Source organism: Tachysurus vachellii, chromosome 25 (genome assembly GCF_030014155.1).
Source record: "Tachysurus vachellii isolate PV-2020 chromosome 25, HZAU_Pvac_v1, whole genome shotgun sequence".
Classification (NCBI taxonomy): domain Eukaryota; kingdom Metazoa; phylum Chordata; class Actinopteri; order Siluriformes; family Bagridae; genus Tachysurus; species Tachysurus vachellii.
This window is the reverse complement of record NC_083484.1, coordinates 12107107-12130975: the sequence shown is the minus strand read 5'-3', so window position 1 is coordinate 12130975 and position 23869 is coordinate 12107107. Positions and strand designations below refer to the sequence as shown.

At 38.1% G+C, this 23869-nt stretch overlaps 1 protein-coding gene across 1 annotated transcript; it reads left to right on the top strand.

The window, feature by feature from the left end:
• The first annotated feature begins 1970 nt into the window (after positions 1–1970).
• Positions 1971–23869, top strand: dpys (dihydropyrimidinase). Its single transcript, XM_060861196.1, has 10 exons — positions 1971–2055; positions 2133–2398; positions 5360–5518; positions 5691–5870; positions 8710–8899; positions 10027–10183; positions 10435–10576; positions 12341–12483; positions 20785–20992; positions 21132–23869. The coding sequence occupies exons 2-10, from the start codon at positions 2141–2143 to the stop codon at positions 21186–21188; spliced, it is 1494 nt and encodes a 497-aa protein (XP_060717179.1). The 5' UTR covers positions 1971–2055; positions 2133–2140; the 3' UTR covers positions 21189–23869.

The following is a 23869-nucleotide window of genomic DNA, read 5'->3' as shown; positions in this document are numbered from 1 at the left end:
ATTCACTGATAAAAATGCAGTAGTACTGCTTAAAAAAATGGAAAGTGACTCAAGCAGAGGTGCTGCTCAGCTACCAAGACTTTCTCGTTAGCATTTCATACACTGATTGCACTTCACATCACCCTGCAAATCCTCTTAAGGCATGCAGTAGTGTTTCCTGCCTGTGTGTGTGTGTGTGTGTGTGTGTGTGTGTGTGTGTGTGTGTGTGTGTGTGTGTGTGTGTGTGTGTGTGTGTGAGAAAGATAGAAAGAGACACAGAGAGGTATTTGTAAGCCCAAAGGACTTGCTTATCTCACCAGTACATGCATCTTTGTCTCTCTAGAGTGTTTCACTTTTCTAATTCTTAAAGAAGCAAAAACAAATAAAGTTGCACAAAACTGACATGACATTGACAATGTCCCTGCTGTGTGGAACGGGCCAAAATAGACCATGTAGCAGATGATGCAACCTGTTCTGGGGGCCTTAAGGGTGTGAAAAGATGCCACCTATAACGTAATATACTAAAAAGATGAAATAGAAAGATTAGGAAGTGTGTGTGTGTGTGTGCTTTAACTTGATCTATAATTAGAAGCAGTCACAAACCTGACAGTAGCTTAATACAAGTGCCCTTTTTTGTCATAAAAAAATGAGGATTTTATGTTTTAATTTCTTAATATATTGTTTTTAATTATGACCATTCTTGAATATTAGATTAAATTATCAAATTTTCAAAAATATTTTTCCACGTCTACACAGAACATGTTGTCCATATAATATATCACAGTGAAGCACTGGGTATCAGCTGCTAGTGATAGATCTATTTAGGTTCAAGTACTGACTTGGCGGCTGCTTGCGACATTTCTGTGTTGGTTCTGCTCCAAATTGTCCATGTACACACCACACAAAGTCCATGTACACACCACACACACACAAACACACACACACACACACACACACACACACAAACATTCTGTCATTTTCACCAACGTAAATGTGAAAGAACTGAGACTGCAGTGTCTTCCATTACACACACATAGCACCAGCTCGACTCGTGCGGCGTATAAACCTTCTTTCTGTCTTGGGGTCCAGCCAGATCCCTGGCCTAAGTTTTCAAATCAGCAGGGTCATCACCCATCAGCTCCAGTACAGCAATCTCAGGAATCTACTTCTCATAAGTTGCTTTGAGACTATGTGAATTGTTAAAAGTGTTATACAAAAAAATTTAAAGTGAATTGAACCAAACATCGGAAAGGCTCTCTGTAATTAAATAAAAACATTTTATTTTTTTTCTAGCTATTGTTGTAATTCTTAGAGAAAAGTGCAAAGTGATAGTAATTATAGGATAATTATTAGGAATAAGGAACCGAATATTATTGGGATGTTGGAATATTATTGGAAGGAATATTGTTGGAATATTATGGAGAAAATCAGGTGAAACAGATCTGAGTGTTGATCTTTCAGTATTTAGTCTTAGTAAAATCAGTTAGAAATTTTTTTACTCAATTTTTTTCTAGCTATTGTTGTCATTTTTATAAAAGTGAATGTTTAGAGAAAAGTGCTTAGTGATAGTCATTCTAATAAAATGATCCTAATTTCATTAACTAGTAATAATAGTTCTTTTTATTGTTATTAATACTTGTTTTGTTAATGAGTAACATTTTTGTTACTGTGTGTGTTTGTAGAAATAAGCGTTATGTGTATTAATCTTTTAGTCTTATCAACGTATACAAAGAAGTTAACATTAAGTGAAAAGATATTCTTGTAAAGAAGGAACAGAATATCATTGGGATGTTGGAATAGTATTAGAAAGGTATTATTGAGAAAATAAGGTGAAACAGATCTGAGGGTGGATCTTTCAGTAATGTGTTTTAGTAAAAAACAATTAGAAAATTGAAGAAAACATTTTTTCCTTTCCTCTTTCCACATTCCTCCAAAACTCCTCCCTCTTTTTTTTTTACCCCTTTTTTTATTACTTCTTCTCTTCCCCTCCTCCAGCCAGTCCCTTTTGCCCGGGCTTGCTTTCAGGTGTAAATCCTTTCGCAGGTCTGTAAATTGTTGTGAAGGAAAAAAAAAAAGGTACTGTGAATTCTTTGTATTTTCATTTACAACCTGAACAAATGATTTAAGTATTAAAACTAAGTTTATAATCACAGGAAAAGTTATGATGTCAGAGAAAGCCCGGATTTTGATTAAAGGAGGTAAGGTGGTGAATGAGGATCGCTCCGAGCTGGCAGATGTGTTTATAGAGGATGGAATGATCCAGGCGGTGGGTTTAGACCTGCAGGTGCAGGAGAGCGGGACTCGGGTGCTGGACGCCAGGGGGAAACTGCTGCTGCCCGGAGGAATAGACACACACACACATATGGAGCTGGAGTTCATGGGCACTGTGACGGTGGATGATTTCCGCTCAGGTACCAAGGTAACAAAGCATATCCGTTTTAATACAGGGCATTTATGAAATCATCAAATAAGTCAGTCAATCACATGACACCAATGCAAAGCATTTTACATTGCACATACAGGCCAAGAGGTTCTGGTAATATCCAACTTTATATCTTAGGGACTTTGTGGCGTGGTTGTTTAGGCCAGACGCTTGTTATCGTATTTTAGAAAGTACTGATCTCCTGGGATTTTCATAAAAGTCTCTAGAACTGGTACAAACAAATAAACAAATAAGAGTGTTGAGAAGAGAATATTCCAAGGCGAAGAGACGGAAAAGCTACATGATGAGGTTAATCGTATTTTTATCAACATATTGGTTTTTAATGTTAACTATCATATTTTATATTATTATCATAAAATCATGTAAAAAAATTTTTACACCGAGATTTCTGACATAAACACAATGTGTCCAATGTGAAACAAGGTGAAAAAGCACTTTTCAAGCTTGTCAGACGTGTTATATAAGCTCGCACAAAAAAACAGTTTCTGAAGGAGCTACAGTAGAGGGCTGAGAGTCACGGAATCGCATTTTTTCAGCCCCTGAGAAGCACTTTTGTACATACATGAAGTGATTCACTCAAAACACATGCAGATACCGAAGATTTCATGAAAATGATCATTCCACACATCATATCATATTTTTAACAACATATTGGTTTTTAATCTGAACTATCATATTTTATATTATTTACCCTAAAATAATGTAAAAAAGCTTTTTTCTGAGATTTCTGACATAAAAACAATGTGTCCTATCATGTTTCATCGAAACATGATAGGACACATGAACCACTCTCACTCACATGAACCACATGATACACGAGGAACCACTCTTTATAACCACGAGCAGAAACGGATCTCAGAACATGCAGAACATATCAAATCCTGAGGCAGATGGGCTGCAATAATCCATGACCATGTAGGGTACAATTCCTCATTGGACGGCGCTTCACAGTGCAGATGGACAATGACCCAAAGCATACTGCAAAAGCAACCAAAGAGTTTTTTAAGGGAAAAAAGTGGAATGTTATGCAATGGCCAAGTCAATCACGTGACCTGAATCCGATTGAGCATGCATTTCACTTGCTGAAGACAAAACTGAAGGGAAAATGCCCAAAGAACAAGCAGGAACTGAAGACAGTTGCAGTAGAGGCCTGGCAGAGCATCACCAGGGATGAAACCCAGCGTCTGGTGATGTCTATGCGTTCCAGACTTCAGGCTGTAATTGACTTGCAACCAAGTATTAAAAAAGTGAAAGTTTTATTTATGATTATTATTCTGTCCCATTACTTTTGGTCCCTTAACAAGTGGGAAGCACATATGTAAACTGTTGTAATTCCTACACCGTTCACCTGATTTGGATGTAAATGCCCTCAAATTAAAGCTGACAGTCTGCAGTTAAAGCACAACTTGTTCGTTTCATTTCAAATCCATTGTGGTGGTGTATAGAGCCAAAAATGTTAGAATTGTGTCGATGTCCCAATATTTATGGACCTGACTGTATATACCCCTCTCTCACCCTCACACACCGTCCGTTATTATCTATGGTTCGGCTGTGCATTCCTCTACACTCCCGTGTATATGCTCAGCTTTGCGCTTCTCCTAAAGCGCGAAGTTATAAAGTGCAGGCGTTATTAACACCTGTCACATAAGTTCATAATTCTAGACAGTTAATAAGTTCATTATAATAGACGGTTTCAAAAAAAAAAAAAAAAAAGACCAGAAAAGAAAAGGTTAATGAAAGAAGTTAGTCTGTCAATTTCTAGCACTTATGCAAGAAATCTGGTGTTCAACCAGTATAATTAACACATATGTCTAAAGGAATGGGAAAATATTGACCAAGAGGTTTAGAGGTAAGAGGTAAGATTTAGAGAATGTTATAAAACATGTCAATTATAACAGGTACAAAGAAAAGGACATGCAAATTTTATATCCCAATTTTTATCATGTTAGAAAAAAATTGTGAATTTGTGAATTCTGTCTTTTTTCATTTTTACTTGAAACCAAGTCTTAACGTTGTAGATACTGCAATCGTTTTTTAAAGAGGAGTTTAAGGTGAATACTTTGTAAGAAAAAAAAAAAAAAAAAGCATGAAGTTTAATTGATTAATGCATGTGTGGAAATATTGTTTATTATTAGCTGTTTAAATTTGTACATCGTTGTGTAACTTTTCCTACGTGCTGGAAAACCCAAAATGTTAAAGCTGTGTAAAGTGTTTGTGTTTGGTAAGACCTGAGGATTTCAGACAACGACTTTCCTAATTTCCTAATTAGTTGATTGTCATTCCTTTATTAATGCCTTATATTATTTTCTATCTCAGATTTATAAATAACAACCACTAGGTTACGTCTTATTGTAAACATAAATATTGCAGCAGTTCATCATCTATGATATTTTGAATCTTTCAAGCTCTTTCGAGGTTCACATTAGTAAAACTGTTTAGATTGCTCAGACTGGAAGGATCTGATGTTTTTTCTAATTAACTATTACATATAATTATTATAGGGGGGTACGGTGGCGTAGTGGTTAGCACGTTCACCTCACACCTCCAGGATTGGGGGTTCGATTCCCGCCTCCGCCTTGTGTGTGTGGAGTTTGCATGTTCTCCCCGTGCCTCGGGGGTTTCCTCCGGGTACTATGGTTTCCCCCGGTCCAAAGACATGCATGGTAGGTTGATTGGCATCTCTGGAAAATTGTCCATAGTGTGTGAGTGTGTGAGTGAATGAGAGAGTGTGTGTGGCACTTCGTCCAGGGTGTATCCTGCCTTGATGCCCGATGACACCTGAGATCCCCGTGACCTGAGGTAGTTCGGATAAGCGGTAGAAAATGAATGAATGAATGAATATAATTATTATATATTAGATATATAATACACGGTACATGGGACACAGTGCTTTTTTTTTCTCTCTCTCTCTATCTCTCACTATCTCTTTCTCGGCAGGCCGCAGTAGCCGGAGGAACCACCATGATCCTGGATTTTGTCCTTCCTCGAAAAGGAACATCTCTGCTTGAGGCGTATGACAAATGGAGGAGGATCGCTGACGCAAAAGTGTGCTGTGACTATTCCCTCCATGTCGCTGTTACCTGGTGGGATCATACTGTATGTTACAAAACACAGGATGAGATAACTTGTTAATGTTTTTGATCTGTTCACTAGTAGGCAAGAAGAGATGAAATAAATTCATAAAGTCATAAATGTTTCATGTTACAAATTGATGTCAAAAAATAATTCATGCATAATTAATCGATCAATGATTGATTGTTGGCTTCAGGTGAAACAGGAAATGGAAACTCTTGTACGAGAGAAAGGAGTAAACTCTTTCAAGACGTTTATGGCGTATAAAGATGTGTTCATGCTGCGTGACGATGAGCTCTATGCAGTTTTCTCTCACTGTAAAGACATTGGAGCCATCGCACAAGTCCATGCTGAGAACGGAGATCTGATTGCAGAGGTGAGGATCACTAAACCACTGCTTATTAATGTTTAAAGTCAGGAATTCCTCACAAGGTCGGGCTTTAAAGCTGGAAATCCAAAGTCGACTCGCTTCTAATCAATGGTTATGGGAGTCCCGAAAGCGAAGGGTGAATAATTAACTCGTCGAACCAGAAACTGTCTGGTTTGCAAACAGTTATCAAAAAAAAAAAAAAAAGCTGGACGGGTTCTTTACATGGACGAAATCTTTGAACTTTGATATATTCTATTATATATATATATATATATATATATATATATATATATATATATATATATATATATATATATATATATATATGTGTGTGTGTGTGTGTGTGTGTGTGTATAATCTATTTGACCCAGAGATAGAACTGTGCTGTAGAACTGTACTGTTTTATTTGTCACTGTAAAGAACTAACTGACTTTAATAAATCTGAGCATGAGAATGTAGCTAAGTGTAATTAACATTTCTCATTATGAGACTACTTAAAACAAAGATTATTGACCTAGACTTTCTAAATTCTTAAACCAACTCTCTCTCTCTCTCTCTCTCTCTCTCTCTCTCTCTCTCTCTCGCTCACACTGGAAGTGAATAAGACATAGTTCTAACAGAAAAATTAAAGTTTTACCTCATTAGTGTCACAAAGCACTGATACTGCTGTCAGCATAACCATGAACTCTCTCTCTCTCTTTTTTTTTTTCCATTCATCTGTGTGAATTTCATATAAATAACTTTTTTTTGATTGTCTAACTAAACTAAATGAGAAATCTGACAATGAAAAAATAAATAAATAAATAAAAGAAAGAAAGAAAGAAAGAAAGAAAGAAAGAAAGAAAGAAAGAAACAAACAAACAAACAAACAAACAAACAGGACATAGACTTAAAAATCTACACCGAAACATATCTGGCTTTTTTGCTTAGATAAGATAAGGAAGTAATCAGGAAGGAAATAGTAATAAGGAAGGAAATAAGACAACAGTTCTACATTGTATTGAGATATATTTTTTTCTTTTAACACTAAGTTTACAGCCCAGTTAAATTTTTTGTTCATTAGAAATACGACTTGTAGTGTAGTTAACCTGTAAAAGTGCAATATACCTGCATGTTAGTGTGTCTGCATCTTTGTTCTGAAATCAACAAGATAGCAAATATTAACCAGAAAAGTAAACATCACTGTGTCTATCTTTCAGACAACTGAGTGGACATGACTGACTGTCTGTTTAAATAATAACCGGATTTGGTCAGGGTCCATGAATCCTGTATATTTCCTAAATCTAATTTATTACTTTATTAAACCTGCAGAATTCATCTAAAGCCAATCAGAACACAGTAATGTTGGACTGTATGTAATGTAAAAAATCCCTGAAGAATGATGCACAAGTGAAAGTATACTTAGTTAAATGTGGAAGTTTGCATTCAATTATACTCAGAGATTTTTTTTTCCTAAAACTTTCCTACTATTAACTTTTCTCAAGTATTGAAGAAATGAAAAGTATATGCTTGGAAGTTATGTACGCATGTTAATGTCATGTTTATAGAAGAAGACTTAGCAGAGTGAAATACTTTTCCTTATAAATCCCAGTTTAGGAAGTTAGAGTCGGTGCAGGGAAGCTATGATACAGCCCCTCTGGAGTAAAAACGGTTTTACGGCCTTCATCAAGGACCCAACTGATTGGTGGAGGTGGGGCTTGAACCCCGACCTCTGAAGCTTTAACCACCAGAGCCATCATAGCTCTCATGTGAAAAGTAACTTTTTAAGCAAATACATCATTTTGGTCTCATTTTTTCTAGAGATCTATCTTTCTTATTCTCAAATTTCCTTAGCTGGACCACTGGAGGGCAGCAAATAGGTATTTATAAAAACGTTACAAAGGAATTGAGCAGAAAATCACCATAACAATTTTTTTAATATTTCAGTGTTACATTTAATCCTTGAATTTTATGTTTCACAAGAGTCGGTCTACAGCTGCACTGAGTAACACGTCTGTGGGAAATGTACAGTGGTACAGAGAATGGATCGGTGGTTTAGTGGAAGAACTGTAGCTCATTTCAACTCTCCTAACCACCAGGGGCAGTGAGATATTGGCTGGATACCTTCTTAAAACATTGCTATCAAAGGTTAGCAAAGGTTTGAGGAGAACCTTTAAAGTCACTATAATAACAGCCAATCTTCTTTTCACTAGTTGTTAGAGCTTGGTTTATATGGATTTAGTTGTTTGGTGGCTCAAGCGGTTAAGGCTCTGGGTTTAAGATCGGTGTTCAAGCCCCAGCGCTGCCAAGTCACTGTTGGGCTCTTGAACAAGGCCCTTAACCCTCTCTGCTCCAGAGGTGCTGTATAGGTAACTCTCAGCTCTGACCCTAACCTCTAAAGTTGGGATATGTGAAGTTAGAATTTCACTATGCTGTAATGTACATGTGACAAAATAAAAGCTTCTATTTTTTTCTTCCTCAATGCTTTCTCAAAACTTTCCTTGAGATTTATATTTTCTCCCATAATGACTGCCACTTGGTATTGCTTACTCAGTGAGGCAGGAGATCCCTTTCAAGAACTTTCAAACTGACTGTCCCTCAGTGGAAAAATGGACTTTCATGATGAACCTCTATCTGGCTTAATATATCGCTTTGCTTGTATTTCCTCATTTGTCAGTTGCTTTGGATAAAAGCATCTACTAAATAGAACAATGTAAATTTAACCAGTCTGTGACCTTGTATAAGGATTTTATTGAAATGCCAGTTGTATCCAAGTTAACAAAGTGTACACGAAAGCATGTAGAACTTTGCTCTGAAGGATTCAGCAGTTCGAATGATTAAATGTTTGTTCTCATAATGCATCTAGGGGACTAAGAGAATGCTGTCTTTGGGAATCACAGGACCCGAGGGTCATGAACTCTGTCGCCCTGAGGAGGTGGAATCAGAGGCCACTCAACGTGCCATCACCATCGCCCACAGTGCCAACTGCCCTCTGTATGTGGTGCATGTCATGAGCAAATCAGCTGCTAAAGTGGTGGCTGCTGCTCGCAGGAACGGTGGGGTTTGATTTGATATTAAATCTTAATTTAAAACAGTAGTCCAAAATAATTAAAGAATAAATTGCTAATAACATTTACAAGATATGAAATGTAATATTTAATAGTTTAATATCTAAAATAATATTCATTAATTCATTCATCTTCTACCGCTTATCCGAACTACCTCGGGTCACGGGGAGCCTGTGCCTATCTCAGGCGACATCGGGCATCAAGGCAGGATACAACCTGGATGGAGTGCCAACCCATCGCAGGGCACACACACACACACACACGCTCATTCACTCACGCAATCACACACTACGGACAATTTTCCAGAGATGCCAATCAACCTTCCATGCATGTCTTTGGACCGGGGGAGGAAACCGGAGTACCCGGAGGAAACCCCGAGGCACGGGGAGAACATGCAAACTCCACACACAAAAGGTGGAGGCGGGAATCGAACCCCCAACCCTGGAGGTGTGAGGCGAACGTGCTAACCACTAAGCCACCGTGTCCCCCACTAAAATAATATAATACATAAAATATAGTTTTTTGAATGTGTAATGCAGAATGATTTTTGAAACTACAACTGAATAATTATTGAGCATGAAATGCATGAAATGCAAAATGAATGAATTTAAATATACATTATTTCAGATGAGCTTGTAAGTGTCAAGGTGCAGGTGCCTAAGTGGGAACAGAATCTAGACAAAAATGTAGGGATAAAAGGCAGACGGAGGTTTCTTTAACAAAATAGCCAAACAAGCAGACATGGGAAAACAATAGGAATGAAATTAGCAACAGAAAATACAGAAACACAAACTTGGATGCAGGGAAACTTGAAAAAAGCCAAAAGGCAAGGACTCAGCAACAACAAACACAAAACAGCAGGTATACTTAGGAGAGGTAATGAGAGTCATATAAGGAACAGGTGTGCGGTTAACGGGATAAGTATCGGGTTGGATAAACACATGTGAGAACACAGAACATAAACAAAAGCACATGGCAAAAGACATGAACGTCCAAGCTTCCATGACAAATAGATCCAGTTAAGCAAACTGTAATTAAATTAAATAAGTCACCTTGTATTTTGCCGACTGCGCATTAACTAATGTGCTCCATCTTTATGAAACATGCTCCATCAGGGCGAGTGGTGTTTGGCGAACCCATAGCTGCTGGCCTGGGTACTGATGGCACTCATTACTGGCACAAGGACTGGGCACATGCAGCAAGCTTTGTTATGGGACCCCCGCTAAGACCGGACCCCAGTACACCGAGCTACCTCATGGATCTGCTTGCTAAGTACACTTAACATTTCACAGTTAGTTCTCATGAATAAACATTAACTTTTATAATCTGATTCAGAAGTACTTTGTCTTTCCAGTCATCACTGCTTACAGAATCAATAAAATATTCATGAATTACATTTACATAGACTTTTATTTTACAGTATTAAGCCACCAGTGCAGGTTTTGTATAGTCAGACTAAATGCTGCGTAAAAAAACCAAACAACTCATGCTCCATTTTAGTTTATATTATTTATTATTTTCAGTGATGATCTGACTGTAACTGGAACTGATCACTGCACATTCTCAATATGCCAGAAAGCAATGGGCAAAGACGACTTCACTAGAATCCCTAATGGTGTTAACGGCGTGGAGGATCGCATGTCTGTCATCTGGGAGAAAGGCGTGGTCAGTCACCTGATTACAGATTCTTTGTTTTTAAAGATTGACTGTCAGATTCCTAGCTTATTATTTATTTGTTCATTTTATATATTGAATTTTTATTAATCTGATTGGCCAGAAGGTGTTGATTTATTTTCTGTAACAGCTCATTCACTGAAATTTGTACAAAATGGGAGAAGCTTACGTTTATGTATATGGTGAAATCACCTGAGTCATACAGTATATTTCAAAATGGCATTTCTCTTAATATATATCTTTATAGTATATAGTCAAATATATGGGGGAATGTGGCAGCCTACAAAGGGTCCGATGAGGTAGCCTAGTGGTTAAGGTGTTGGACTACTGAACAGAAGGCTGTGAGTTTGAGTCCCAGTTCCACCAAGCTGACACTGCTGGGCGGCTGAGTAAAGCCCTTAATCCCTTAAAGTTGTATGAAATGAAATAAAACTGTAAGCCAAATGTCGCATTTATAAATTGTTGTGTTGCCAGGAACTGATGAGTTTGTGACCTTAATGTATGTGTGTCTCCAGGATGTTTTAGGGTTGAAACAAAAGGTGTACAGTTTGTACGAACTGGTTTATTTTAACAGTTATGTAGGTGGACTTGATATTTGAATAATTTTTTTAAATCATTCGGACCCATACACTGACAGGTTAACTCTCAGGGCCAGTCCCAACCTGCTTAAAATGGAAGGGTTGCATCAAGAAGGGAATGTAGAGTAAAACCTGTGTCAAAATCATATATTGTCGCTGTCGGGCGGAAACCTCATATGTCCAAATTTGGTCAATTTCATATTTATTCACATATCGATGCTATTGGTCAGTCCCCACATGGGTCTGTTATTTTTACAAGTTATTAACCAATCTAAAGTCTTGAAAATAGCTTGAGCGCAAATCTCATAACTCCATTGGACACCTCAACTGTCCACCTTTTCCTCACTCCGTGGGAGAGCTTCGCGGCATATTTCTCCTTATTAAGAGTCGCAATGAATCAACACGTCTTCTGAGGTAAATGTCTTCAAAACACTGGGCTCAAAGAAAAAAAAATCTTGACCCACGCTAGTTCTGGTGCTCGTCTGAGGACAGGAATTTAGCGCAAGACAATCCACTGCAACGCGGACTAAACCCTGTGCACTGCAGATAAGGTACGGCGTTTTTTTCATTTCCTGAAAAATAACGGTTTTGGAGATATGAGGATTCAGCCCAACAGCGACGATATGCAAACAGGATGATCCACTGTGGTGGCCCTGAACAGGGAGGCCCAAGGCCTACATCATCAATTATTTAGCCCACCTCTCTGTTTCCCATGATTTACTGTGATCTATAGAGTAGGTCACAGCTTAATATGTTATATTTTTATATTTTGTACAAGTCAGACAATAGATAAAATTATTTATTGTAATTTTAATGGCATAGTTTTTTTTCTCCATAATGGCGGAGCTTTTGTTTTTCTTTGTTTTTACAAAAGCATTGCACTTACTGTATTAATTGAAGCTTTCAGTTTCTCCCAAATACAGTAGTCTGAAACTTTAGATTAATAAGGGTTTAAAATGCACAGGGTTTAAAAAATATCTGCCCCATTTGATCTATGAGTCCATTTATTTATTTATTTATTTTTGCCTCGTTGGCTAAAATGACGTGGTTTGATTCATGGACTGTTAGAGTGTGGCAGTTTGATTTTAAGTGCAGAAGGATGTGTATGAAGGTTGATGGAGAGTCATGGGGGATAAGAGTGAAACACTCACACAGTATTAACATTTGCTCTTCTCAGCATAGCGGCAAAATGGATGAAAATCGATTTGTGGCGGTCACCAGCAGCAACGCAGCCAAAATCTTCAACCTTTATCCACAGAAAGGGAGGATTGCTAAAGGCTCAGATGCAGACCTGGTTATTTGGGATCCAAATGCTACCAGGTAAATCTACATTTCAGAATCATTTATCATGCTTTTGACGCCACGATAATTACCCAAAATGTACCTTGTTACACTGATACAGTAAAAGTTAAAAAGTACATACTATCATGCATCAATCCTACAAATCTCTACAAAATTTCACTCTAGTTGATGTTCACCACTGAATTATTCTGAATGCTTTAGGCTATATTTTATTGTTAAGGAATAAATATGAATAGACCCGACCATATATTAATCAGAAATGTATCTGCACTTAAGTCATTTCTATTTCATGTTACATGTGACGATCAGTTAGGTTTGTTTAAATAATTGCACATTAAAAAATGTTAATACTAATTCAACCATGGGGGTCACGGTGGGTTAGTGGTTAGCACGTTCGCCTCACACCTCCAGGGTTGGGGGTCCGATTCCCGCCTCTGCCTTGTGTGTGTGGAGTTTGCATGTTCTCCCCGTGCCTCGGGGGTTCCCTCCGGGTACTCCGGTTTCCTCCCCCGGTCCAAAGAGATGCATGGTAGGTTGATTGGCATCTCTGGAAAATTGTCCGTAGTGTGTGATTGCGTGAGTGAATGAGAGTGTGTGTGTGTATGTGCCCTGTGATGGGTTGGCACTCCATCCAGGGTGTATCCTGCCTTGATGCCTGATGACAACAGACATAGGCTGAGTTGGCACTCCCCGTGACCCGAGGTAGTTCGGATAAGCGGTAGGAAATGAGTGATTGAGTGAGTGATGACAACATGAATATAACAACAACACTGAGTAGAACATGAATAACAGGTAACATCATCATTGTCAATAACATGAATATAACAACAACAACCACAATAATATAACTAAATATAAAAAAAATGAAACAAAAAATAACAATAACAACATTTATTTATTTATTTATTTATTTAGTATTTTCTTGGGGCCATAATACTCAATTTAATTCTCAACAAATAGCACTGTACTTGATTTATGTAACATAAAATATGACAGCTGTATTTTTTTGGCAGATCTGCTAAACCCCTGCTCCTCATTTTGACATGAGAATAAAACAGATTGATAGAAGTGGTGAAATATCAATTGATGCCACCTGCTTTAGACAAAACTAAAACTAAATCCTGCTTATAGGCATATTTCTAAGCTGTGTGTGTTTGTGTGTGTATTTGTTTGTGTGTGTGTATTTGTTTGTGTGTGTGTTTGTGTGTGTGTATGTGTGTGTGTATGTGTGTGTGTTTATGTGTGTGTATTTGTTTGTGTGTGTGTGTGTGTGTTTGTATGTGTGTGTACAGTATTTGTGTGAGTGTGTGTGTGTGTATGTGTGTGTGTTTGTGTGTGTATTTGTTTGTGTGTGTGTGTATTTGTGTGAGTGTGTGTGTGTACTGTATGTGTGTGTTTGTGTGTGTGGCTTTTTTGTGCTCTAAAAGTACCATTGTGCTCACGGTTGGTCACTTCAAATATTATTTATTATTATCTCAGCTGTGATAGGGAAGTGAACAAGAACACACAGGTTGTGAAGAGGAACAAAATGAAAACAAAACATGGAGCTAAAATATATTGTGTAGACAAAATTCAGAGAATATTCCTGAGTAGAAACAGTGGCAACACCCAAAAACAACCGAGTCAACAATTTCAACAATGCTCTTATTCCTTATTTTAAGCCACAAGCTTAAATTTCTGCAGTGAATCTATAACACGAAAAATATTTTTAGGAGTCTTCCATGAGATAAACAGAGATGTGAATATCTTATTGCGTAACACTGTAGTTGTGGTTTAAACCAGGTTCTGCTTTTCTGATGACAAATCATGCTTGTTTACTACAGTGTTGTCACTAAAGCCTGTGAGCGTAGAGCCTTAAATGGTAGTGTGTAGATCTCTCTCTCTCTCTCTCTCTCCCTCTCTCTCTCTGTATCTCTCTCTCCCTCTCTCTCTGTCTCTCTCTCTCTCTCTCTCTCTCTCTCTCTCTCTGTCTCTCTCTCTATATATCTCTCTTTCTCTCTATATCTCTCTCTCTCTCTTTCTCACACAGACACATAGTTGGAATTCTATACAGATTGCTGTACGTGAGTATGTGAATTTGTGAATGTAGCAATACGAGCTCACACTGACGTACTTGTGGCACGCTTGGTGATCCAGCAGATCTTGGCCACCACAATGACACAATAGCACACTCTACACCCTCTCCCAGTGAACGTAGCTCAAGGACAAGCAAGTCAGTATAGAACAGCTGGGATGAAGAACGAATTACAGCACCAGTAAGGTGCTACATACAGACGTCATGCACGCTTCCGGTGGCCTAGAGACAGATACAGTACATAATAACACACATGCTGCTGCACTGAATAGATGAAAATCATGCCGTATATGGAAAGCATCATCACTCATGGTTTTGTATGATATTTACATTTCCAGCATTTGGTAGATGGCCATTGAGCAATTGAGGGTTAAGGGCCTTGCTCAGGAGCCCAACAGTGGCAGCTTAGTAGACCTGGGATTTGAGCTTACAACCTTCCAACCTTCCATTGCATGTATTCCCACACTATACTGTAGGTGATGAATTTCTGCAGACTTTTCTTATGCAGCATTAGTTAATTCATATATTATATGAATTAATATATATAATATATATTTATAATTAAAAAATATATATATATATATATATATATATATATATATATATATATATATATATATATATATATATATATATTTTTTTACTTGGGTTTGTTTTTTTGTAGTTTGTAGATTTATGTGAAAATACATTTCATATAAAGACATTTATATTATACAGTATATATATATATAATATTTAGTTTTTTTGTGTTTTATAAGAAACAGAATCAAAAGAAATTATATATCAGTGACATCTATTCTGTGTGATATTATTAAATCTAGTGTATGATTAAGACGATGAGTTGCTCTAGTGATGTTTTGTTTAAACCCAAATGAGTTTAGGTCCATAAATGTGAGTCCTAACACATTGTTTGTGTCGTCAACATGAATGTTAAAATCTCCTACAATTAATGCTTTATCAAAGTTAACCAATAGGTCTGAAAGAAAATCTGCGAATTTTCTAAAAAAATCGGTGTAGGGCCCTGGGGGTCTGTACACGGTCGCTAGAGCAAGAGATATCAGGGATTTTTTCATGTGCATGTGCGAGAGTGTAATATTGAGGACAAGCACTTCAAAAGAATTAAATCTATACTGTGTTCTCTGGGTAACAGTAAGGAAATCACTAAAGATAGTGGCGACACCACCTCCACGACCAGTCTGATGAGGCTCATGCTTATAGGTATATCCTGATGGTGTAGACTCATTTAGACCGATGTATTCATTTGGTTTAATCCAAGTTTCGGTAAGGCAGAGTGCGGTAAGGCTATTTTCTGAGATGATCTCATTTACAATAAGTGCTTTGGGTGCAAGTGATCTAATGTTCAGAAGCCCAAACTTTAGGAACAGTTTTTGTTTGTTTCTTTGGCATTTTTCTGGTCTAATTACAGTAAGATTATTTCGAGAACTTCTCACGTATTTACATTTTGATCTCACTACTCGTGGAAAAGACACAGTTTCTATCGGATGAGCTATGTGTGCATTTGTGTCAGTGTGTTGAGGTGAAGGATGGCTATTGAAATTTGAATTTAAAGCGTAGTTTACCAGTCAGAGGGTGTGCAGCGCCCTGGAGATGTGGTCCGAGAGGATCTCCGCTCCAACTCTGCTGGGGTGCAAGCCGTCAGCACGGAACAGTCTAGGACACTCCCAGAAAACATTCCAGTTATCAATAAAGAGTACATTTTGAGCACCATGACTGTAGCCATTCATTTAAAGCAAAAAGCCTACTGAACCTTTCAATTCCTCGCTGGTACGTTGGAAGCTTTCCGGACACGATGCTCCTTGCCGTGGGCGCAGTGCTGCGAACCGTCTCCACCAGGGTGTTGAAGTCCCTCTTCAGGATCTCTGACTGCCTCAGGCTGGTGTCGTTTGAGCCGGCGTGAAGAACCAGAGCTCCAGTGTTTCTGCTCACGACCCTAGGTACCCGTGCAGCAACATCAAGAACACGAGCACCAGGTAAGCAGTGAGTGCGAGCCTTACCTTTAGCCACAGTAGCATGAACGTGCCGGACGATGGAGTCTCCGATGATCACAGCATCGCGGTTCGTCTCGCGAAAGGGGCGAAGCGGTTCCGGGTGGGGATCTCGAAGACCGGCGGTGGTGGAGGTGGAGAGGTCCTCGATCGGGACCCGGAACGCGTCCTCCGCTGCTGCACCCAGGATCCGCGGTGCCCTGACACCGGAGTGAACAGCGCCTGGCCAGGAAACATCCTGGGTGCGTTGGGCCTAGACAGAGAAACACACGGAGTAGAGGTGGAGGGAGTAGTAATTAAACGCCGGGAGTTTACCTGAGACAGGTGAGCGACCGACCGGGGAGCTTCCAGCGCGGCTTTCCACTCCCGCAGCTCGGCCTGCTTCACCTGTAGGTCGCGGATCTGCTTCTCCACGGCCTCCAGCTCGAGTTCCACCGAGTGCAGCTCTAACGTGTCCTCACCTGCACTCAAAGGCAGAGACACAACCGACATGATGATATAGAGCAAGTACAACAGAGATAATTGGTGTACTAGCGGTAGCCAGGCAAACAGGCTAGTTACTGTATGCTAGCCGGCTGGAAGCGTTGTGTTGTTATACTAGAATAATAATAAAAAAAACTAATAAAAAAAAATGAAACTAGTGGTCAGGAAATATATAACGTATACATAAAATACTTTGTACCAAATTCCATTTTTGTAATCATTTATTTCAGTATAACATGTATTCAAGTGCATCTACATTTTTGGATGGACTTCATTTGATTAAACTAAATAATTTAAGATTGCTTTTAAATGACTATAATATCTGAGGAAATATAAACCAAAAAAAGAACTGAAACAGAAATGCTTTACGATAACGTCACTGATCTGAAAATAAAACTCCTCTCAGTTCCTCTCCTTTTTTTTTCCCCAAGTCATCATTATATCATGTAAACACCAGATTTTCGCGTAAACATACATTCTTTTTTTTCTGTCGTACATCAAGCCAAGAAACGTTTTTCTGGTCCCTTGTTATCCAGTTGCATGTTTTTTCATCAGTGTCCTTGTTAAAAAGCAATATCTGTCATCGTTCTATGAGAAGCTCATTATATCTTTCTCAGTAGAAGATACACAGCTGGGTGACATTCTGTTCCAGCCACAGCACTGAACCACGTCAAACTCCCTGTAATGTGCTGATGAGGTGTTTCTGAAAAAGCCGTGCACACCAGCACACCAAATTTAGAATACGTTTTTTTTCTTTTTCTTTTAGTACGTGACTGTAGGGCATAATTTTTGCGGATACTCAGTTTCTCACCGTAAAACAATTAAGCATACCTCATGGATTTTGCCTGTTACCTACTTAAAACTAAAAGGCTTAACTTCTGATTTTTATTTTATAATATATATATATACAATGTCTTGCATAAAAGTATTTACAAATCTTGATCTTTTTCACATTGTGTAGTGTTAAAATCTAGAATCAAAATATACGTAATTTGGATTTTTTTTGCCATTTGATTTACAAAAAAAGTCTAGCATTTGAGTTCGAAAATATTGTGACAAAAAGGTTAATTAACCAAAAAAGCAGACGTTTGTTCGTCGCACGATTATTCGTATCTCTGAGTCACTATTTTTTAGAACCACCTTTGGGTGCAGTTCCAGCTGCCTGTCAAATAGGATATATCTCTATCAGCATTGCACATCTGGATCCTCATATGTTTGCTCATTCTTCTTGACTAAATTGCTCATGCTGGAAAAAATTTAGTTGTGACCACAAGAGGTTGCAAGAAATTTTCAATCAATTAAAGTTCTAAGTTTTAGAACTGGAACATTCTTACACGATCATAATTTCCTGGCTTTGTACAACTGTATGATGTGTAATTTCTTTAAGTTTTGGGTTGTTTGTTTTTTGAAAAGTGTCTCAAGTCTCTTGCACACTAGAACATCTAGGAATGTCATCTCCATGAAGTTTACTATCAATCCGGACTAATAAATCCAGCCCCTGCTGATGATGAGCATCTCCACAACATGATCCTTCCACCAATGTGCTTCACAGTGGTCATGGTGTTCTCTGGGACATGGAAGTTATTGTATTGGGTTTCTGACAAACCTAGCTTTTGGTAGTTTAGTAGTTGGTAGTTTTGCATGGTTCTGTGAATGACTGGATGACTAGTAGGGTGGTGTCCTTCAGAACTATTGGAGTTTTCCAATTTTCTTGATCCAATATCTGTGACCCATTGTGGGTAGCATATAAAAGGTCCCCACTATTTCCCATTCATTTTGTGGTAGCTCAGTGGTAAAGGCATTAAGACTACTGACTGGAAGGCTGTGAGTTCAAATCTGCAATAGCTGGGCCCCTGAGCAAGGTCCTTAAGTGAAGGTTGTGAGTTCAAATCCCGGGACCACCAAGCTGACAGTTAATGCTGTCTAGCAGGATGTCTTACAAGCTCATGATACACATGTGTAGCATTTGGAAGATGCTCTTTTCCGGCACAAACTACATCCATCTCATTTATACAGCTGAGTAGATGAGGGTTATGCCTTGCTCATGCAGTGCCTGATTACATCATGACCTTCTAATGAAAAGTCTAATGTATAAACCACAGAGCTGAAATGGAAAAATATAAATGAAATGTAACACAATGGAAGCTTATGTGAATAACTCAGGCCACCTGAGACACTTTTAAGAAAGACATTTTTAAGAATTTACATTTATCTCATTTATACATCTAAGCAGATGAGAAGTAAGAGCCTTGCTCAAGGTTCACACAGTGTCAGATTGGTGGTCCTGGATCTGAACTCACAAGCTTCCCTTAAGGAGAATAGAAATAAGTTATTGCTGCTTCCCATTAGGGAAGAGAAAAAAACTCATTTGTTGGCTTTCTGTTGGAGCTCAGAAGGTTCTCAAGGTGCTAATGTGCTGAATCCCTCAGTGTTAATGCTGTATCCTACTGTAAGTAAATACTACCTAAACTCATCACAGCACATGATGAAGCAACATGCCTTTCGTAACATCAGACAAGCTGAACTCCATCTCATTGCTTCACCAAGGTAGTGATTAATGATTTCTTTAACCAGTAACCTAACCTGTGTTTTGACAGCAGAGACCACTTACTGTGTGCCCCAATTTTGATATTTCTGATTAATCTCCATTTTTAAAAACTCCAGTGTGTGTCTCTTTGGGGGTCAGTTAGTCCTCACTACTTCAGACGTGATTGCAATACTGTGCCAACTGTTTATCTATTAGTAGCACTGACTCATAGCATCTGACAACTGTGTAGGATGGATTCAGTCATTATTGCGTGTTAGCTAATATATGACACACAAGTCATCAGTAATGAATTACTAAAATATTCCTCTATCTCATCACTCACTAATGTGAACTACGTTGGTTCAGCCCTTGTGCAGTGTTTAATTTTGGGTGTTTAGAAATATATATATGTATCGATTGGCACAGATTCAGGAAGCACCAAGGGAACATTAGCTGTTTTACAGTCAGGAATTCAGTGCATCCAGTCCAGTTATTTACTGTAGTTCATGGTCGTATTTATTCTAGGCCACTTCTGGGCCCTTAACCCTCACTGCCCCATGTCTGACCCTGTATCATGTATCATGTCTGACCCTGTGCTCTGACCCCAACCGCCAAAGATGGGATATACAAAGAAAGAATTTCACTGTGCTGTAATGTACAGTATATGTGACGATAATAAAGGCTTCTATTCTTTTTTAAAGAGAATAATAAATATTAAATAAAGATACATACAACATTCAAATAGAGTAATAATGAATGACAGAAAAAATGAGCAATAAAACAGGTGCAAAAATGAATAATATATACAACATACTGTATGTATGACATAAACGGTACGTACAGATGGTTGGACAGTAGTGTGTTCATCTATCACACAGAGATGAGCTGGCATACAGAGTTGCAGTGAAGATGAGCTTTGCTGTCTGTGTAGTATGTCATGAATGGGATGGGATGGATTATGTAGCAGGACAAAGCAGGAAAACAGAGTGATATCATAACAATAACAATAACAATATTATACAGATCTTGTAGGATCTTCATCTTCACTCGTTCTTGTAATATTCATGCTCTAAACCTGTAAAGAAAATTTCCAAAAGGTTATCAAGTCATCTGCAAAGGGCCAGTTGGTGTACAGGTTTTTATTCCGTTAAGAATAAGGCATTTTCTGGATAAGATTGGCCACCCTTGCATTCAGTAGGGCCTTAGTAAAGCACCTATCTATATTACAGGGTGATTTCAGCAAAGACCCACCACCAGTCAGTGGATTATAACATCTTTGAAGGGATGGAGTGCCACGGTGTTCCACTAGTGACCATCTCCGGAGGCAGAGTGGCGTACGAAAATGGCCGTGTTTTGGCTGAACCTGGGATGGGAAGATTTATTCCAAGAAACCCCTACTCTGACTTTGTGTACAAGAGAATAAAACAAAGGGATCAGGTGAGTTTTATTATTTGCACTATCAATCTTTTTTTAATTGACCCATGTTTAGCAATATTGCCATAGTTTAACATTGTATTACGTATTAATATGAAAATCTTTACACTTCTTTACTCTGTTATTTTCTGATGTATTTCAGATTAAAAAACCCAGTCCAGTGGTCAGGACGCCCTATCAAGGAGAAATCAGAGTTTAAAGAAAAACACCGGCGCAAATTTGTAATGTCAATTAATTAGCCTTGATTTCTTTAAGGATTTTAAAGTTGGGGTACAGTACTGTATAAAAGTCTTAGGTTGTGTCCCAAATGATATATACCTGTATGCACTTACATCGATATTTTTTGTATCTATACATCCTGTTTAGAATGAGGTACTGAAACTGTGTACGTCATTTTCCCAAAGATATGGTGTGAGAAATCAAATTCTTTTTATATTTGTTGGCCTTCATCAATCTATTTTCAGCAGATCCCCTACAGCACTGGCTGAAATACACATTTCAAATTACACACACACACACACACACTATGAATCACCGCCATGATTCACAGAAACCTACAGACATGCATCTGTGTGTTTACTTGCTCCTGAGAAAAACATCTCAAATATTGGACCCATTGCTCCATAAGACTTTCTGCTACTGGTTGTTTCAGGGTGATTTTTAGTTTCTTACTTTGTCTTATAAATAAAAACGCTTTGCTGCAACACATGCAATAACAGTATTCCTCATTGATTTTAGTGCCAAGTGTGTGTGCCAAATACTGAGCAAGCGTTTGCCTACAGTATATTTCTTCTTGTCCCTTTGGGAAATGGCCTTACTGTGGATGCAGAAAGTTTGGGCTCATTTGCTGCATTTTCTGTATTCAGCTTGGTCAGTGTCTTCAGATCTATTTTATTTATCATGTGGAGCAGGCTAAGCAGGCTAGCACGCTAACCCTCAAGGTGTTCATCTGATTTGAAATTTGTTGTTGATTGTACTAACGTTGATTAGGATATACTTCAGTGTAATATAGTAATTCAAAAATTTCTAAAAATCGCTGTCACAGTGGAAAGGCTTAGATGGATATGAGTGCAGTTAAAGGTAGGGTCTCCGTTGTTTGAGAAATGCTTCAGAAAACTGAGTCGGGCCGACAAACAAAACAAATACAAAACAAACGTGTAGCCAATGAGCAGAAAGGGGCGTGTTTTGTCAATATGGGCGGAGAGAGTGTTCAGTGCGCATGTGTGACATTAGCAGAAAGCGGTTTTAACATTGACATGGAGGATAAAAACAAAGAAAGAAAGCAAAGAAAGACTTACGATAAGGCAAGAAGTAGGACCGTGTTAATATAGGATCAGCTTTCCAGCGCTGGAGAGAAATGAAGGAGCGGGAAGGCCTGCAATGGGACGCCGATGTAGCTTTTTTCCTTCTCGATAGGTGAGTAACGTTGGTTTTGCTTTGTTTCACAGAACTAATATATGCCGTCCTTTGCATGATTATGCTTTGGTGTCATTTTTGCTTGTTTGTTTATCTGCAATCGTATTGTTCTTCCCTTCAGCTACAGTATGATAAAGACACATTTCTTTCCATTAGTTGACTGGGTTGCGTATGTATGTGTTGGGCGGCGCTATCAATACAGGGGTGGGGCCCATTTGGGTTAGGGGTGTGTTTGTTTTGGTGATTTCAAATGTCAACATTGGCTTTCAAGCAACGGAGACCCCACCTTTAATGTTTAATTTCAAAAACAGAGGTTTTTGCAGACTTTCAGATGCTCAGCAAGCATATTGTAGCAATTAGCAAAACACAACATGCAGAGAAAATAAAAAAAGAGTAAGCAGCGCTGAGCATTTACTTAGCAAAGTTTGTGAATGAATGTCTCTTTTAAACTGTGTGTGTGTGTGTGTGTGTGTGTGTGTGTATGTGTGTGTGTGTGTGTGTGTGTGCGTGTGTAATTAGCAACAGGTGTGTGATTAGAACTATGGAGATTTCATGCTGGCCATATTAGTTAGCCGTGGTGCATTCTGGGAACTTGAGTTCAAACCTGAAATTTACCTGATTATTACTTTTATAAATACTCAGTACAATTCAGCCATACATTTTTGGATGACCTCTGACTTTTGCACAGTTCAAAAGTCTCATAATATTGAAAAATAAAAAACTATCAGAGATACATCTTTAATAGAAAAGCTTATAACATAAATATAAAACCTTGTTAAAATGTGCCTTAATTTTTTCTTTTAAGCAAAGAACAAGACACACAAGAAAGAAAATATTTTGTAGGACGTTACAGATTGACAGAGTTTTCGTACCTGACCTACTTTCAAGTTTTCAAGAGAGCTGAATATACGATGCTACGTGCCAGTTACCTGAAATTGAAAATGTGAAAACTCTCTAGCCTTGTAAATAAAAAGGATGAGTGAAGTAAAAGTGGGTCACGATATTCAAGTGTAGCCTGATCAAGCGGTTAGAAAACATCTATTGACGGTGAAATCTGTTTACACTCAAATCTACTGACAGCAGATTTGATAGTGAGGCTAAAGGTTTTGAGTTTGTGTATAGATTAATTATATATTACTAACGTATATGGATATTTATTTGTAGTGTCTTATAAATTAAGCACAATTCTATCCGAGCTTATGTATGAGTGAGTAGGAGAATTGGGATTCTTCAGTCTTAGGCTTTAAACTTGCAGATTTCTGTCACAATAACAGAACATTAACTAAACTACTGTACCACATTTTTAGCTTGAAGATCTTTTACCAATATTTTATCTTTTTGGAAGTAAAAACTTTTTTTAATCAATACTTCATTTGGATAGCATTAATAGTTTCTACTATATAAGCAACATTAATATAGTCATTTTCTGTAATGGAATGAAATATTTTGCTAATAAACACAATT

Coding starts and splice junctions, on each gene's coding strand:
- dpys (XM_060861196.1), top strand. CDS start 2,141: ATGATGTCAGAGAAAGCCCGGATTTTGATTAAAGGAGGTAAGGTGGTG. Junction 8,900..10,026: donor GGCTGCTGCTCGCAGGAACG/GTGGGGTTTGAT, acceptor ATGCTCCATCAG/GGCGAGTGGTGTTTGGCGAA. Junction 10,184..10,434: donor CTCATGGATCTGCTTGCTAA/GTACACTTAACA, acceptor TATTATTTTCAG/TGATGATCTGACTGTAACTG.